The sequence below is a fragment of the Betta splendens genome, chromosome 13, assembly GCF_900634795.4.
Source record: "Betta splendens chromosome 13, fBetSpl5.4, whole genome shotgun sequence".
In the NCBI taxonomy this organism is placed as follows: Eukaryota; Metazoa; Chordata; class Actinopteri; order Anabantiformes; family Osphronemidae; genus Betta; species Betta splendens.
Window position 1 is genome coordinate 13,807,128 of NC_040893.2, and position 18,015 is coordinate 13,825,142.

Here is an 18,015-nt window from a genome sequence, read left to right on the forward strand (position 1 = left end):
GGCGGGAAAATGCCACTAGGTGGTAGTAAGTGTTAAATGGCTGTTTTGTGCAAGTCCTCCTGCAGAGCTGCTAATTCTATATAACTACTCCTGCCTCATCTTTTCATACCACACCTCCGACAGTATTTTTTGTGACATTGCAGTGCAACATCCCGCGTGTCTACTGTTCACTTTCAAATAGACCAAACTGTAAAGATAATGTCCGATTTACAAGCACTGTAACGTTTGAAGATTCTCCTCACAAATGTTCTGATCACGTATCAGCAACAAACACAAAACTCAGTCATTCAAGTAGCTTCTGGGGTTTTGTTAAACACTTTGGTATAAGTCTGTATCGGCTGTGTTACAGTAACGTGGAGCTTTGAAGCATGCTGCACCTGTAGTCTATCAAATAACGTTAAACGCATCGTGTAGACTGCTCCGCCCACCCTGCGGTGCGTCAGGATCGAGCGCACCCAGTGGGCGTGGTCGCCTGTTCGTCAGCCGCAGAAACACTTCCTACGTTTCTTATACGCACAGGACAGCGAACAGTGTGAAAGACGAAGAGTCATAATCAGTGGTAAGTTTTTCTCCAGTTTGTATCTAGAATAAAGATTATTAACGATGCTGTGGAAACTGTAACGACCTCCTACGGTACGTGGTCGTTTCTATTTTAATCTGCATTTTCCCGTCAGAGTGAGAGACGTTCTAATAGCAAACGGCTGACTAGTTTATTTTTTTAGAAACAGATAAACGTGCAATGTAGAGCAGGAAGACGGGAATCACAGCAGCACATTATATAATACTTACGAAACACATAATCACAAGCCTGAGGAGAAGTCTGCTTTTACTATTCCTATAAACTTATACATCAGACAAGCTGATAGACAGCAACAGTCTGCCTCATGGAAGTCCCATAGCATAGATTGGAAATCATAGAAATCATTGATTTTAACAATGCAAAATCATGTGACTGATTAGTTCTTTCTGAACTAGTAAATAATTACCCGTATACATAGTAGTTCCAGCTTGAGGGGGGACAGTCCTGCTGTATATCATCAGTGACACTGATAGCTCAGATAAAGTACAAAAAGTGAAACAGGAAAGAAAGCACAGTAATATAAACCGTTGGTCTCTGACAGTGCACATTTATAGATCTTTGATATTTAAGTGTTAAATTTATGAGTGATTAACTTGTCTAGGCTTAAAGCTGGTTTGGTGTGTTACAGCAGTTTCCAGATCAGGCCTCTCAATAAACACTAAGCTCAGAGCAACTGTGGCTGAAAAGCATGGATACATGACTCATCCCCAAAATCCAGTAATCGGTACAGTCACTCCTATTCATCAGTACCAGAGGTCATGAACTATGCTCATTCTTTGCACAGGAACAAAGATGTATCGCTGTGGTCTGTTAACTCCTGAGAAGGAACCAGGTTGGAAAACATTTCACATGTTAATTAGATCATTATATAATTGATTTAGTACTCATAGAAATGATCATATATCAGTTTTCCCTGTGAGTACAGAAACGTTCCCAGACAGTTTTTTAATCTTGTTTTGTTTCCTTTGGTTTGTGCCAGTTCCTCTGAAGAGCATCGAGGTGGAGCTGCAGGTGAGGGACCATGTGGCCACAGTGGTCTCTACTCTGAGCTACGACAACAAGGAGGACAAACCAATAGAGGCTGTGTTCGTCTTCCCTCTGCCTGGAGACGCTGCCGTCTGTCATTTCAGTGCTACCGTTGGTCAGACACAGATTGTAGCTGAGGTGAAGGAGAAGCAGCAGGTGAGCTAGACAGTAAAGGTTGGATTCCTGACAAGCCTCTAATTAACGGTGGTGGATGTCACTGATGCGTCGTCTATTCTCCAGGCTCGTGAGGAGTATGATGACGCCCTGAGCTCCGGTCAGCAGGCCTTCCTGTTGGAGGAGAGTGACCAGAGTCCAGACATCTTTTCTCTGAGTGTGGGGAGTCTCCCTCCAGGAGAGAGAGCCTCCATCAGGCTGGAGTATGTCACTGAGCTGGCTGTGCAGGCTGATGACGGCCTGAGGTTTTGTCTGCCTGCTGTGCTCAACCCTCGTTACCAACCTCGGGGTGAGAAAACAGCCTCAGCTTAGGTCAATCTTAGTTTCTGATACTATGTGATGTCAAACACGTCTGACCTGGTTTACAGGAAGTGGGGGTCCCAGTGTTGAGGTGACATCAGTTCCAGCGTCTCAGGTTCCCTACACTCTGTCTTTCTCTGCTCGACTGTCGTCTCCTCGTCCGATCTCTAAAGTAGAGTCCAGCTCCTCCCTGGATCCTCTCCAGTTCCTCAACGCAGAGCAAACCCAGGCCACAGTAGGTCGACTGCTCATAGCTCCAATAATTGGTAAAACTCTATTCATGCTCATGAGTGTGTTAATCTGTAGGTGAAGTTGGCTGCAGGACACAAGTTTGACAGAGATGTGGAGCTGCTGGTTTATTACAAAGATGCCCACCAGCCCTCTGCTGTGGTAGAAGCAGGACAGGCCTCTGCAGAGCCTGGTCAGTGCTAAGGTTTAATGTCGTAGCTTTGCTCACCACACTCAGTAGTTTCCTAATGATTTCTCTGTGTTTCAGGCTCTCTGATGGGTGATCAGGTGGTGATGGTGAGCCTGTACCCTGAGTTTCCTCAGGCTGTGATGTCTTCAGTCGCTTCGTGTGGAGAGTTTGTGTTTGTGCTGGATCGATCTGGGAGCATGGATTGGGCCGTCAATAACACCAACCCGGAGCAGACTCGTATTGCAAATGCCAGAGTACGCAAGTGTTCACAGCAACACACACTGTGGTAGTAGCCTGTCCTAACTATTCTACCCTCAACCCTCCAGGACACGCTGCTGCTGCTGCTGAAGAGTTTACCAATGGGTTGCTATTTCAACATCTACGGCTTTGGCTCCACCTTTGAATACATCTTCCCGTGAGTCACTTACACGATAAAGCAATGGCTTTGATATCACAGTGCACAGGTCGGACCCGCAGGTAGTCTTGGGTGGTTGGTTAACGCTCCTGACTCTTCCAACCTGTGTATTTCTGGCTGCAGTGAGAGTGTGGAGTACAGTGAGAAGACCATGGAGGAGGCTCTGAAGAAAGTTGAAGGGATGCAGGCTGATCTGGGCGGAACCGAGATCCTTCAGCCTCTCAAACACATTTACAACCAGCCCTGTGTTCCCAACCAGCCCAGACAGGTAGTGGCTGCTGGCACACATACAAACACGAACCTGGTTGAACAAACACCTAGTGCCAGTAAACAGGTCCTCACTGATATTAGAGTGATCAAATCTAGACTGTTGTATGTTCTTAGAGCCACTTGTACCTGAGATGGTTTAGTTACCATGGACTTGTGTCATGGCCGTAAGGATTGAATATTCACTACAGCTCCAGTTCTCACCATCACTGTATGCAGGTGGACAGCAGACAGTCCAGTGGTTACTGGTTGAGTAAAGATGCGTGGACACACGCAAAACCTTGTCTGCCATAGTTCTCTGGAAAAGGGTGTGTTGCTGCAGTGCAGTTGGAGGTTTGACATTATCGACATACCATAAACCAACTGGTTCACTGAAATCCTCCTAGATTATGTTCACTGTAAAGCAAAGCCACCTTAAACAAACGGGTGTGTCTGTAGCAGTTGACCATCATCAGTCAACGTTACCATGAAAACTTTGTGCTCAGTGTGTGATCTGTCCTCCAGCTGTTCGTCTTCACCGACGGGGAGGTGTGGAACAACAAGGAAATTCTACATCTGGTGAAGGAGAATGCAAGTTCTCACAGGTGGAACCCGAAAAAATATATAACACATGGCTTCAGATTCTGAGTGTCTTTGCTTAAAACCAAACCTCTGTCCTACAGATGTTTCTCCTTTGGGATCGGTGAAGGGGCCAGCTCTGCACTCATCAACGGACTGGCCAAGGAAGGAGGAGGTCACGCCCAGTTCATCACTGGGGCCGACAGGATGCAAACCAAGGTAAGACACACCTGCCGCATGAATGAAAAATGAAATCCATTTACATATTGTGTACAGCTCCACACGTTTTTGCCCACCAGGTGTTGCAGTCGCTGCGATTTGCTCTGCAACCAGCTGTGGTGGACATCTCAGTCACATGGGATCTGCCAAAAGGCGTGTCTGCCACTGTCCTCTCCCCACCAATCACAGCCATTTTCCATGGTCAGAGGTCACTGGTTTATGCCCAGCTCACTGGACAGGTAGGTCCAGAACCAGTTTGTGATGTGAGGCTAATGTCGTGATTGAATTCAAACGCTGTATTGTCCTCTCAGAGCTCAGAAGCAGCAGAGGGGTGTGTGACGGTGAAGTACAGCCTGGCAGGTCATCCCTCGCAGAGCCGAGTCAAGTTCAGCCTTAAAGCAGTGGACACTGGGTAAAACCATCTAAACAATGAATGAATTATTCTGCCGAAGTGGGTATGTTTGTGCTGAAGCATTGGTTGCTTCAGGCCTGTCAGACAGGAGCTCACTGCATAGTACCTAAAGGCCTCTGGAGCCGGAATCAAGAACCAGAATCAACTGTATCTGCCTCAGTTTTAGTGCTACTTTGCAGATGTTACAATTTTTGCATTGTTATATAACTAAAATAAATCCCTGTAGGTTCAGACACAACAACGCCTTCTCCTCTGTAGATTAACCGTCCACAGGTTGGGCGCTCGCTCCCTGATCCGCTCTCTGGAGATGCAGGAGGAAGAAAATGGAGAAAAGCCAGAGGAAGTGAAAAAGAGAGTGGTGGAGCTCAGCGTCCAGTCCGGAGTGAGCAGCGCCTACACGGCCTTCGTCGCTGTCAACAAAGGCAACAATGAGACAATTCAAGGACCTCTGGTGCGCAGAAATGTTGAAACCCCCGGTGAGTGAATTTCATTCCCACCTTAATGTAATGAACCTGGACTCTGTATTTATTTACTTCTCTAATATAATTGCAACAGTAATTAACTGTCACTGTTTTTGAGGTTTTGAATGTTTTTTGAAAGTTATAATTCAATTTTATTTGTGCCCCAGCAAAATATCCTCCTTTATGATCACATGACTTAATTTCTGAATCAACCCTAATAATGTTTAATATCTTACTATTTTATCTTAGGGATGATGATGGCCTATTCAATGCCAAAACTTAAGAAATGTAAGTAACGTTCACTCTTTGCTGGTCTGTTTCTAGATCCACTCAGGTCATGATGTCACAGTAGCTTTTTCCTCTGCACATCTCTTTTTGTGAAATCTGTGCTTTTATACTGTAACACACACTTGTCATGTTGGCGGTTTATTTCTTGTCAGGTAAGCGAGCTGGTGGTGGGGGCCCTCGTAACAGAGCGGCACTAATAGGTCAGAGGCACGGTTTTGATGGTTGCCAATCCATCACAGGCCAAAATACACAGACAACCACTCACAGTCACACCTTACGGATAATTTAGACTCTCCAGTCAAACTAATTGCATGTTTTTCTAACCATGTGTTTCTTTTTTTGAAAACAGCTATGTGTGGCCGCGCACCACTTAGCAGGTATCAATGTGGTATAGTGACAGGTGTGTGAACAATTTTAATATTTTAAGAGTCTGTTACACTGGGTCCCTTTTTATAGTTTGATTTATTGTAAGCGTTAACATGTTCTTGACGCGTACAATAACATTTTTAAAACCAGGCCAACACACTGAAGCTCAGCATCTTTTAATTTGCTATATGAATTCTATCCTATTCTTTAGGCTGTTATAAAGCTGCTGAACCTCCCCAGCCCAAGCAGCCTTGCAAAGACCCTTTTCTGCAGCTGGTCTCCCTCCAGAAGGCGTCTGGCTGCTGGCTGCTGGATTCAGCTCTGGCTGCTGCGCTGGGAAAGACCAGCGAGGAGGTGGAGAAGCCAAAGCCTGCACCGGTGGGTCAATGGAAATAACAGGGATTTGTGTGTATGTTGTGATGTTTTAGCTAGTGAGCAATACATACATTTCTAAAATCCAGCCTTTTTTGCCAACTTTGTACCTGTTCCTCTGCCTTTAACCTTTCTTGTGTTTGGACTGGTGAATTAGGTCAGCCAGGACGTGTGGGCCACCGTTCTGGCTCTGATCTGGCTTCACGGCTTTAAGATGGATATTAAGGAAGAGTGGGAGCTGCTGGCCATGAAATCTGTGTCCTGGCTCCGTGCTCAAAATGGTAATAACCATATTAAGTGTTGATTCATGATTAACAGTATGTGCTGTTTGGATGAAGGCTTGTCTTGTTTTTTTTACAGCACCATGTGTAAAGGAGTGTTTGGAAGCTGCAAACATGCTGCTGGGCTGCAGCGTGCAGGAAGCTTCACTGGGGCTCTGAAGGAGAATTCACTGGTGCACAGGCTCAGATTTACTCCATCCATAAACATGCTACGTTTTGCCTTCTTGCTACCTCTGTCATAGTTTGTGCCTTAATAAACAGTATATGTGCTGTGGTTCACTGGTTGAGGATGAGCCATTTTACAAAATGCTTTGCTTCTTTGATGTTGCTCTGTTTAAATCGATGCTCTTGAGAGAGGAAAAGAATAAAAAGTGAAAGTGGGAAAAATTATTTTAATACGTTTGTGCAGACGTACTGTACATATTTATACCAAAGTATTACCATGGTATCTGTCATAGCTACGTATTGCTTGCTTTTTCTACATTAGTACAATCATTACAAAATGTCATTTTATCATGTATTTATGCTAAACAGAAGTTACTTATCGTAGTACATTACATGCACTACACAGGTTTTCCCCTAGAGGGCACTTGTGTATTTAGCAAATGGTTAGTTAGACTCAGGTCAAGCACTTGAGGCTTCACCCCTCAAGTGCTTGACCTGAGTCTGTCTAACTAACTGACTGACTAACTAACTAACTAACTAACTAACTAACTAACTAACTAACTAACTAACTACTATGGCAGAAATGATCTGTGACTGCAGATGTCATCACTGTCTTTACGTGTATGTTCCTCTTTAGCACATAATTCAATCAATAATTGCATAACAACGAAAATAAGAATTAATAAAATGGTGCCCTACTTCACTGTAAAGAATGAATAAATGGTTTGAAGTTTAATGATTGTTTTTGTTTTTCTAAAAAAAACGTTTCAGATGAGACACAGTATTTTTGTCATAATATGTGCAATGTGTAACAAATAGTTGATCTAGGTGGTAGTAAGTGTTATAAGGCTCGTCTTTTTTCTGTTCTGTGCGTGTCATGTGTCCTCCTACTCCTGCCTCATCTTTTCATACCACACCTCCGACATGATGTCAGAAGTGGGATGTTAATCTACTGAGCGACATGCAAGTCTGCATCATATAAAAGCATCTCGTCGACCAAGGAAAGCCGCATGCTAATACATTAGCATTAAGGACGGGTCTAATTCCTGGATGTGTTGCGCCTTCAAACGGCGAATACATACGTCAGGGACGATCAGAGGACATCTTGGAGGCAGCCTACATACTGTGGAACTGTGTAAGTACTACAGTACAGGTGAACTACAACTCACTACCTAGTTCATCATACGGACATTGATGACACGGTCAGATTTCAAGCACCTCTCATGGACTGGACTAATCCCTGTGACATTCACAAACGCTTCAAACTTTTTAAGCAGAAATGAACGGCCACTTTCTGAAACAGCAGAAGATTAAAAGGTTAGACCTCTCTTGTTATGGATTGGTGATAGAGGCTTGGAATTTTTGTAATACCGCTGTTTTTGCTGTTCTGGGAGAACATGGCCTGCCATCAACCATCATAGCAGACTGTGGTACACAGTATATCAGTGCATCATGGAAGAAGGCAAAAGAGGAGAACAAATGCCCCTACACAGCACTATGGATGTACAGTATAACACCACTTGACATCAACTTACCATATGAGTTACTCTATGGGAGGAAGCCAGGCTCCATACTGCCAACTAGCAAACACAGATACTGATCAACACCTGGAGGCAAACAGAGTATGGAGTGTGTGGAGTTTGCGTGTTCTCCCTGCGTTTGCGTGGGTTCTCTCCAGGTTCTCCGGCTTCCTCCGGTGCTTTAGGTTGATTGGTCACTCTGAATTGCCCGTAGGTGTGAGTGTGTTAATGGTTGCCTGTCCGTGTGTTGCCCTGCGATGGACTGGCGTCTTGTCCAGGGTGTACCCTGCCTCTCGCCCAAAGACAGCTGGAATAGGCCCCAGCACCACCCACGACCCCGCATGGGAATAAAATGTATGGATGGAAGGTTATTGTTTGTGGTAAGTGATGACAGTCAAAGCAGAACAGTGGCGTGAAAATGCCACTAGGTGGTAGTAAGTGTTATATGGCTGTTCTGTGCAAGTCATGTATCCTCCTGCAGAGCTGCTAATTCTATATAACTACTCCTGCCTCATCTTTTCATACCACACCTCCGACAGTATTTTTTGTGACATTGCAGTGCAACATCCCGCGTGTCTACTGTTCACTTTCAAATAGACCAAACTGTAAAGATAATGTCCGATTTACAAGCACTGTAACGTTTAAAGATTCTCCTCACAAATGTTCTGATCACGTATCAGCAGCAAACACAAAACTCAGTCATTCAAGTAGCTTCTGGGGTTTTGTTAAACTCTTTGGTATAAGTCTGTATCGGCTGTGTTACAGTAACGTGCGTTTGAAGCATGCTGCACCTGTAGTCTATCAAATAACAACACGTACCGTAAACGCATCCTGTAGACTGCTCCGCCCACCCTGCGGTGCGTCAGGATCGAGCGCACCCAGTGGGCGTGGTCGCCTGTTCGTCAGCCGCAGAAACACTTCCTACGTTTCTTATACGCACAGGACAGCGAACAGTGTGAAAGACGAAGAGTCATAATCAGTGGTAAGTTTGTCTCCAGTTTGTATCTAGAATAAAGATTATTAACGATGCTGTGGAAACTGTAACGACCTCCTACGGTACGTGGTCGTTTCTATTTTAATCTGCATTTTCCCGTCAGAGTGAGAGACGTTCTAATAGCAAACGGCTGACTAGTTTATTTTTTTAGAAACAGATAAACGTGCAATGTAGAGCAGGAAGACGGGAATCACGGCAGCACATTATATAATACTTACGAAACACATAATCACAAGCCTGAGGAGAAGTCTGCTTTTACTATTCCTATAAACTTATACATCAGACAAGCTGATAGACAGCAACAGTTTGCCTCATGGAAGTCCCATAGCATAGATTAAAGCCTTGACTGAAACCAAATCATTGATTTTTCACAATGCAAAATCATGTGACTGATTAGTTCTTTCTGAACTAGTAAATAATTAGCCGTATACACAGTAGTTCCAGATTGAGGGGGGACAGTCCTGCTGTATATCATCAGTAACACTTATAGATCAGATAAAGTATAAAAAGTGAAACAGGAAAAAGCACAGTAATATAAACCGTTGGTCTCTGACAGTGCACATTTATAGATCTTTGATATTTGAGTGTTAAATTTATGAGCGATTAACTTGTCTAGGCTTAAGGCTGTGTTTGGTGTGTTACAGCAGTTTCCAGATCAGGCCTCTCAATAAACACTAAGCTCAGAGCCACTGGGGCTGAAAAGCATGGATACATGACTCATCCCCAAAATCCAGTAATCTGTACAGTCACTCCTATTCATCAGTACCAGAGATCATGAACTATGCTCATTCTTTGCACAGGAACAAAGATGTATCGCTGTGGTCTGTTAACTCCTGAGAAGGAACCAGGTTGGAAAACATTTCACATGTTAATTAGATCATTATATAATTGATTTAGTACTCATAGAAATGATCATATATCAGTTTTCCCTCTGAGTACAGAAACGTTCCCAGACAGTTTTTTAAACGTGTTTTGTTTCCTTTGGTTTGTGCCAGTTCCTCTGAAGAGCATCGAGGTGGAGCTGCAGGTGAGGGACCATGTGGCCACAGTGGTCTCTACTCTGAGCTACGACAACAAGGAGGACAAACCAATAGAGGCTGTGTTCGTCTTCCCTCTGCCTGGAGACGCTGCCGTCTGTCATTTCAGTGCTACCGTTGGTCAGACACAGATTGTAGCTGAGGTGAAGGAGAAGCAGCAGGTGAGCTGGACAGTAAAGGTTGGATTCCTGACAAGCCTCTAATTAACGGTGGTGGATGTCACTGATGCGTCGTCTGTTCTCCAGGCTCGTGAGGAGTATGATGACGCCCTGAGCTCCGGTCAGCAGGCCTTCCTGTTGGAGGAGAGTGACCAGAGTCCAGACATCTTTTCTCTGAGTGTGGGGAGTCTCCCTCCAGGAGAGAGCGCCTCCATCAGGCTGGAGTATGTCACTGAGCTGGCTGTGCAGGCTGATGACGGCCTGAGGTTTTGTCTGCCTGCTGTGCTCAACCCTCGTTACCAACCTCGGGGTGAGAAAACGGCCTCAGCTTAATTCAAAGCTGTCTTTGAAAATCCTTTCAGTGTGACACACCTACTGTACCTGATATCCAGCCAGTAGCTCAAGTAGCCAGACAGGACTGGTTGACCTTTATAAAGTGTGTCGAGGCTCTTTTCTTCTCTGCATTGATAGTTTTATTATTATACTAGCATTTTAAACAAGTCTGGTCTGGTTTACAGGAAGTGAGGGTCCCAGTGTTGAGGTGACATCAGTTCCAGCGTCTCAGGTTCCCTACACTCTGTCTTTCTCTGCTCGACTGTCGTCTCCTCGTCCGATCTCTAAAGTAGAGTCCAGCTCCTCCCTGGATCCCCTCCAGTTCCTCAACGCAGAGCAAACCCAGGCCACAGTAGGTCGACTGCTCATAGCTCCAATAATTGGTAAAACTCTATTCATGCTCATGAGTGTGTTAATCTGTAGGTGAAGTTGGCTGCAGGACACAAGTTTGACAGAGATGTGGAGCTGCTGGTTTATTACAAAGATGCCCACCAGCCCTCTGCTGTGGTAGAAGCAGGACAGGCCTCTGCAGAGCCTGGTCAGTGCAGCAATACAAAGGAATCTGACCTACACGTTTGTTGGTTTTATCATTAAAAAGATTCCAGATCACATATTAGCATGTCTCATGTTTCAGGCTCTCTGATGGGGGATCCAGTAGTGATGGTGAGCCTGTACCCCGACTTCCCTCAGACTGTGATGTCTTCAGTCGCTTCGTGTGGAGAGTTTGTGTTTGTGCTGGATCGATCTGGGAGCATGGATTGTGCCGTCAATAACACCAACCCGGAGCAGACTCGTATTGCAAATGCCAGAGTACGCAAGTGTTCACAGCTACACACACTGTGGTAGTAGCCTGTCCTAACTATTCTACCCTCAACCCTCCAGGACACGCTGCTGCTGCTGCTGAAGAGTTTACCAATGGGCTGCTATTTCAACATCTACGGCTTTGGCTCCACCTTTGAACACATCTTCCCGTGAGTCACTTACACGATAAAGCAATGGCTTTGATATCACAGTGCACAGGTCGGACCCGTAGGTAGTCTTGGGTGGTTGGTTAACGCTCCTGACTCTTCCAACCTGTGTATTTCTGGCTGCAGTGAGAGTGTGGAGTACAGTGAGAAGACCATGGAGGAGGCTCTGAAGAAAGTTGAAGGGATGCAGGCTGATCTGGGCGGAACCGAGATCCTTCAGCCTCTCAAACACATTTACAACCAGCCCTGTGTTCCCAACCAGCCCAGACAGGTAGTGGCTGCTGGCACACATACAAACACGAACCTGGTTGAACAAACACCTAGTGCCAGTAAACAGGTCCTCACTGATATTAGAGTGATCAAATCTAGACTGTTGTATGTTCTTAGTGCCACTTGTACCTGAGATGGTTTAGTTACCATGGACTTGTGTCATGGCCGTAAGGATTGAATATTCACTACAGCTCCAGTTCTCACCATCACTGTATGCAGGTGGACAGCAGACAGTCCAGTGGTTACTGGTTGAGTAAAGATGCGTGGACACACGCAAAACCTTGTCTGCCATAGTTCTCTGGAAAAGGGTGTGTTGCTGCAGTGCAGTTGGAGGTTTGACGTTATCGACATACCGTAAACCCATTCAGCCAGTTTCAGGTTCCTCAACTGGTCCACTGAAATCCTCCTAGATTATGTTCACTGTAAAGCAAAGCCACCTTAAACAAACGGGTGTGTCTGTAGCAGTTGACCATCATCAGTCATCGTTGCCATGACGACTCTGTGCTGTGTATTGTGTGTGATCTGTCCTCCAGCTGTTCGTCTTCACCGACGGGGAGGTGTGGAACAACAAGGAAATTCTACATCTGGTGAAGGAGAATGCAAGTTCTCACAGGTGGAACCGAAAAAAATATATAACACATGGCTTCAGATTCTGAGTGTCTTTGCTAAAAACCAAACCTCTGTCCTACAGATGTTTCTCCTTTGGGATCGGGGAAGGGGCCAGCTCTGCTCTCATCAACGGACTGGCCAAGGAAGGAGGAGGTCACGCCCAGTTCATCACTGGGGCCGACAGGATGCAAACCAAGGTAAGACACACCTGCCGCATGAATGAAAAATGTAATCCATTTACATATTGTGTACAGCTCCACACGTTTTTGCCCACCAGGTGTTGCAGTCGCTGCGATTTGCTCTGCAACCAGCTGTGGTGGACATCTCAGTCACATGGGATCTGCCAAAAGGCGTGTCTGCCACTGTCCTCTCCCCACCAATCACAGCCATTTTCCATGGTCAGAGGTCACTGGTTTATGCCCAGCTCACTGGACAGGTAGGTCCAGAACCAGTTTGTGATGTGAGGCTAATGTCGTGATTGAATTCAAACACTGTATTGTCCTCTCAGAGCTCAGAAGCAGCAGAGGGGTGTGTGACGGTGAAGTACAGCCTGGCAGGTCATCCCTCGCAGAGCCAAGTCAAGTTCAGCCTTAAAGCAGTGGACACTGGGTAAAACCATCTAAACAATGAATGAATCATTCTGCTGAAGTGGGTGTGTTTGTGCTGAAGCCTTGGTTGCTTCAGGCCTGTCAGACATTGTATAATCTTGATATTTGCTGAAAGCAGTCATGCATTCCTTGGTGGCTTGACTAATGCGAATGATCACAGTTCTGTGAGGAGGAATCAAGAATCAGAATCAACTGTACTGTATCTGCCTACCTATAGTTTTTAGTGCTACTTTGCAAATGTTACAATTGTTTTATACTGTAACTAAAATAAATCCCTGTAGGTTCAGACACAACAACGCCTTCTCCTCTGTAGATTAACCGTCCACAGGTTGGGCGCTCGCTCCTTGATTCGCTCTCTGGAGATTCAGGAGAAAGAAAATGGAGAAAAGCCAGAGGAAGTGAAAAAGAGAGTGGTGGAGCTCAGCGTCCAGTCCGGAGTGAGCAGCGCCTACACGGCCTTCGTCGCTGTCAACAAAGGCAACAATGAGACAATTCAAGGACCTCTGGTGCGCAGAAATGTTCCAGCCCCCAGTGAGTGAATTTCATTCCCACCTTAATGTAATGAATCTGGACTCTGTATTTATTTACTTCTCTGTAAATATAATTGTAACAGTAATTAACTGTCACTGTTTTTGAGGTTTTGAATTTTATTTGAAAGTTAAAATTCAATTTTACTTGTGCCCCAGCAAAATATCCTCCATTATGATCACATGACATAATTTCTGAATCAACCCTAATAATGTTTAATATCTTACTATTTTGTCTTAGGGATGATGATGATGGCCTGTTCAGCGCGTAGGATGCCTATGAAGATGTGTAAGTAATGCTGGTCTGTTTGTAGATCCACTCATGCCATGATGTCACAGTAGCTTTGATCACTGCATATCTCTTTTTGTAAAATCTGTGCTTTCATACTGTAACACTCACTCACTTATCATGTTGGCGGTTTATTTCTTGTCAGGTGGCCGAGCTGTTCTTGGGGGCCCTTGTAACAGAGCGGCACCATTAATGGGTCAGAGCCATGGTTTCAATGGCCGCCAATCCATCACAGGCCAATATACACAGACAAGCACTCACAGTCACAAACAATTTAGACTCTCCAGTCAAACTAATCACATGTTTTTCTAACCATGTGTTTCTTTTTTTGAAAACAGCTATGTGTGACATTGCACCACCTAAAGGGAATTATTTTGGTATAGAGACAGGTGTGTGAAGCATTTTAATGTTTTATGAGTCTGTTACACTGGGTCCCTCTATAGTTTGATTTATTGTAAGCGTTGACATGTTCTTGACACGTACAGTAAAAATAATAAAACCAGGCCAACACATTGAAGCTCAGCATCCTTTACTTTGCTATATGAATTCTATCCTCTTCTTTAGACTCTGTTAGAGCTGCTGAACCTCCCCAGCCCAAGCAGCCTTGCAAAGACCCTTTTCTGCAGCTGGTCTCCCTCCAGAAGGCGTCTGGCTGCTGGCTGCTGGATTCAGCCCTGGCTGCTGCGCTGGGAAAGACCAGCGAGGAGGTGGAGAAGCCAAAGCCTGCACCGGTGGGTCAATGGAAATAATAACAGGGCTGTGTGTGTATGTTGTGATGTTTTAGCTACAGTAGTAAGCAATACATACATCTCTAAAATCCAGCCTCTTTTGCCAACTTTGTACCTGTTCCTCTGCCTTTAACCTTTCTTGTGTTTGGACTGGTGAATTAGGTCAGCCAGGACGTGTGGGCCACCGTTCTGGCTCTGATCTGGCTTCACGGCTTTAAGATGGATATTAAGGAAGAGTGGGAGCTGCTGGCCATGAAATCTGTGTGCTGGCTCCGTGCTCAGAACGGTAATAACTATATTATTAAGTGTTGATTCATGATTAACAGTATGTGCTGTTTGGATGAAGGCTTGTCTTGTTTTTTACAGCACCATGTGTAAAGGAGTGTTTGGAAGCTGCAAACATGCTGCTGGGCTGCAGCGTGCAGGAAGCTTCACTGGGGCTCTGAAGGAGAATTCACTGGTGCACAGGCTCAGATTTACTCCATCCATAAACATGCTACTTTTTGCCTTCTTGCTACCTCTGTCATAGTTTGTGCCTTAATAAACAGTATATGTGCTGTGGTTCACTGGTTGAGGATGAGCCATTTTACAAAATGCTTTGCTTCTTTAATGTTGCTCTGTTTAAACCGATGCTCTTGAGAGAGGAACAGAATAAAAAGTGAAAGTGAGAAAAAATGATTTGAATACATTTATGCATACGTACTGTACATACTCATACTGTACATATTCATACTATAGCTAAGTATTGTCTGTATTTCTACGTTAGTAGAATCATTACAAAATTTCATTTTATCTTGCATTTATGCTCAAGAGAAGCACTACACAGGTTTTCCACTAGAGGGCACTTTTGTATTTAGCAGATGGTTCAGCTTCAACCATCAAGTGCTTGACCTGAGTCTAACTTAAAATTATTTACCCCAAAGCTGTCAGGAAACATGGTTTTACACATACCTCTACTGTATGTGAGAGTGTCCAATCAGAAATGCTGTCACTGAGCAGGACAACATCTGATTGATAGAATTCAGTATATTAATATTAGAACGTACTTCAGAAGACTTGCTGATTGAGTACAGTACCTGATTGGTTCCTTTAATAATCATGAAAATTTTTTTATATGCACTAGACTGTTTTTGTACAGTGCCTCATCCTGCTACTAACATAACCTTTATTTCTGGGTCTCTGCATACAGTATGTGTGGCCCAAAGAGCATACAAGTATTTGTATTCAGGCTGTTTAGTGGCTCCATGATGTTTAAACATGACTGTACCCTCTGAACACAGTGGACCTTAGTTCTGTGCTGCTGGCGTGTCTCCGGTCTGAACTGACGTAGACCAGACATAAACAACAGTAGCTGAGACATTATAGCCAGAAAATGCCTGATGTTAATAAGAAGTCAACAAAATACACTAAGACGTAATCAAAACTCACTGCAATAAAGCAGTGAGCTTTTGATGTCATTGATATCATCAAATGCTAATATAGTTGAACGAGTCTACAGCATCGTTTTCGTCCATCTCTGACGAGGCAGCGCTCAGTCTGCTGAAGTCTGTTCTCGCCAAGTAAAGGTCAACGCACAGACGCCAACTAGTGCAGACGCTCCTGCAGCCAATGTTTGTACCAGGGCTCCGTCCAGATATGAACCATGAGGTTGATCATTTCTGGGACACATTCACTGAACAGACACCGGTCACACATGTAGAGAGAGAAGGCCGGTTCCTGTGGTCCAGTCCAGATGATGAGCTACTGCACCTTACGTTTGTTCTGACTGGTGAAGATGTTATGTTCAAATGAAATGTTTATTATAGCACATGATGATATGATCGTAGGAAAAGAAATATGCTACATACTGTAAGAAAGAACAGCGCTGGATGGAGCCTTATGTCTTATATAAAGACGCCTTTCAGTGGATAATAATTATTACTGTAGGATGCGCGTGTGTATGGATTAACTGTCAGCTCTGCTCCTTTCTTTGTTAATTGTAGTTTCTGCTGCTGTTTATGTTGTTTATGTCACCAAATACCGGGGCGCGTGTGCTGGAGTGAAACAGCTCCAGGAGCCGTTTATTTACAGCGAGCGCTAAATTGAATTCCTCCAGATATAATGGGAGCCATAAGCTCCGGCGTGCCAGCGTGAGGCGCGTGCCGTCAGCTGACTCCCTGACAAAGGCTCCGCCGTGCTGCTTGTTACTGGAGCCCGCTGGCAGCTCCAGGCCTGTGGGGGACTCGTTGCTATGACACCACGCAACAGCTGTCACAAACCGGCCTCCTCCACTTCCACTCATCTGGATCCGTCTTCCAACTCGGGCTTTTTGGATTTCGCCTCCTCTCCACATACGGTTCTTCACCGCGGCGTTCGTTAATGTCATTAGAGCCGAGCAACATTACGTGCACAATCTTATCCAAACCTTTGGCAGAACTCCAGCCAACACTTTCTGAACCCGGTTTCCAAGGCAACCACAACCAGCAGAACCAATTAGAACTGACAAAGGATCCCCGAGCGCTAAACTGCCTGGAGATTAGAGGGAAAGAAGACACATCCTCAAAACAAACAACAGGGAAGCGGGACATCGGTCTCGTTCTGTCGTTCTGTGTTGGGTCCGGGTCACGACTCGCAGACGGCAGCTTTGCAGGAGCCGTCGCCTGTGGGCTCGGTTCTGTCTGCTCTGCTCAATCCGTTTGGGTGGAAAGACTTAATTAAACTGCTGTCCCTGCCTCCCTCCCACTGCTCCGTTCCCTGCGCGGCTAATGTGCGTTATTAGAGCCGCGCGTATGAAACCGGATCAATGAGAAACAGTTTAGAGCGCCTGAGGTCGCTTTTCTCCATGTAGGCCATCGGTGCAGCACCGGGGCCTCTGAGCTGCACATCAATCACCAGTCGCATGCTGCGTGTGTGTGTGTGTGTGTGTGTGTGTGTGTGTGTGTGTTTGTGTGTGTTTGTGTGTGTGAATAGTCTTTGTACTTCAATGGGGGATGTACTTTATTGAATCGCTGGCATCTATGATCCTGTGGTGTTCATTGGTCAGTGTGTGTGTGTGTGTGTGTGTGTGTGTGTGTGTGTGTGTGTGTGTGTGTGTGTGTGTGTGTGTGTGTGTGTGTGTGTGTGTGTCGTGTACGTGAGCTCCTCTGTGAGTTTTAAAGTCTGTTGAGTAGCAGGCCCACTGACCTTTACTGAAAACCCTTTTAGCGCTTTCCCGTGAGGTGCGAGTCGTGTTTTATCCACGGCCGCACAAACGGAAGACGCGCTACATCTGGATCCAGACATGACATCAGAATTTGAGTCAAATACATCTGCCCTGTATCACTTCTGTGCAATCTGCCATTGGAGCTAGGTCTTTCAGCTTTTGAGCCAGAGCTTCAAATTGTGTGATGAATGAGTTCTAAAACCATTTGTTGTCAGTCTCCTGCTATTCCTGGTCAGAAACGTCCAGAAGACAAATACCTCGATAAAATAATAGCGACTAAATCACAAGATGTGAAACGATTTGATCCACAAAAACAACTGAATGAGCAAAACAGGATTGACAGCAGTAGAAGGTGCCAGTTGTGATCTGGAATGTTCGGGGAGTCAAACATGTGTCCTAGAGCGGTGAGAGTCATATTATGCCCTTATGGCTGAGAGTGTTTGTGTGGTTCCTGGCTTCTTGAATACATTACTGACACATGTACATGTTAC

The 18,015-nt window shown here is 45.1% G+C and overlaps 2 protein-coding genes across 4 annotated transcripts; both read left to right on the top strand.

Annotated features, from left to right (window-relative positions):
• Positions 1 to 347: 347 nt before the first annotated feature.
• LOC114867629 (von Willebrand factor A domain-containing protein 5A-like) lies at positions 348 to 6,411 on the top strand. Of its 3 annotated transcripts, XM_029170468.3 has the most exons (20): positions 348 to 559; positions 1,365 to 1,412; positions 1,560 to 1,762; positions 1,847 to 2,069; positions 2,149 to 2,315; positions 2,387 to 2,501; positions 2,577 to 2,752; positions 2,825 to 2,913; positions 3,037 to 3,181; positions 3,685 to 3,764; positions 3,843 to 3,957; positions 4,038 to 4,196; positions 4,269 to 4,369; positions 4,628 to 4,845; positions 5,080 to 5,118; positions 5,271 to 5,318; positions 5,468 to 5,518; positions 5,696 to 5,862; positions 6,014 to 6,137; positions 6,217 to 6,411. In XM_029170468.3, exons 2-20 carry the CDS (start codon positions 1,373 to 1,375, stop codon positions 6,294 to 6,296), a joined length of 2,340 nt encoding a protein of 779 aa, XP_029026301.2. In that variant the 5' UTR covers positions 348 to 559; positions 1,365 to 1,372; the 3' UTR covers positions 6,297 to 6,411. The 3 variants fall into 3 exon arrangements, with proteins under 3 accessions (XP_029026301.2, XP_029026302.2, XP_055369714.1); XM_029170469.3 differs by lacking the exon at positions 5,271 to 5,318 and having other exon boundaries at positions 351 to 559; XM_055513739.1 differs by lacking the exons at positions 5,271 to 5,318; positions 5,468 to 5,518 and having other exon boundaries at positions 369 to 559.
• A 1,181-nt stretch (positions 6,412 to 7,592) lies between these two features.
• On the top strand, positions 7,593 to 15,018 carry LOC114867632 (von Willebrand factor A domain-containing protein 5A-like). Its single transcript, XM_029170472.3, has 20 exons — positions 7,593 to 8,804; positions 9,617 to 9,664; positions 9,812 to 10,014; positions 10,099 to 10,321; positions 10,530 to 10,696; positions 10,768 to 10,882; positions 10,979 to 11,154; positions 11,227 to 11,315; positions 11,439 to 11,583; positions 12,116 to 12,195; positions 12,274 to 12,388; positions 12,469 to 12,627; positions 12,700 to 12,800; positions 13,113 to 13,330; positions 13,568 to 13,615; positions 13,761 to 13,811; positions 13,954 to 14,004; positions 14,180 to 14,346; positions 14,506 to 14,629; positions 14,710 to 15,018. Exons 2-20 carry the CDS (start codon positions 9,625 to 9,627, stop codon positions 14,787 to 14,789), a joined length of 2,352 nt encoding a protein of 783 aa, XP_029026305.1. The 5' UTR covers positions 7,593 to 8,804; positions 9,617 to 9,624; the 3' UTR covers positions 14,790 to 15,018.
• Positions 15,019 to 18,015: the final 2,997 nt, after the last annotated feature.

Bases quoted from the DNA above. Each gene is read 5' to 3' on its own strand.
- LOC114867629 (XM_029170468.3), top strand. From the start codon at position 1,373: ATGTATCGCTGTGGTCTGTTAACTCCTGAGAAGGAACCAG. The intron at 2,914-3,036 runs GTGAGTCACTTA...TTCTGGCTGCAG, and splicing joins ACCTTTGAATACATCTTCCC to TGAGAGTGTGGAGTACAGTG. The intron at 4,197-4,268 runs GTAGGTCCAGAA...TTGTCCTCTCAG, and splicing joins ATGCCCAGCTCACTGGACAG to AGCTCAGAAGCAGCAGAGGG.
- LOC114867632 (XM_029170472.3), top strand. From the start codon at position 9,625: ATGTATCGCTGTGGTCTGTTAACTCCTGAGAAGGAACCAG. The intron at 10,697-10,767 runs GTAGGTCGACTG...GTTAATCTGTAG, and splicing joins CAGAGCAAACCCAGGCCACA to GTGAAGTTGGCTGCAGGACA. The intron at 11,316-11,438 runs GTGAGTCACTTA...TTCTGGCTGCAG, and splicing joins ACCTTTGAACACATCTTCCC to TGAGAGTGTGGAGTACAGTG.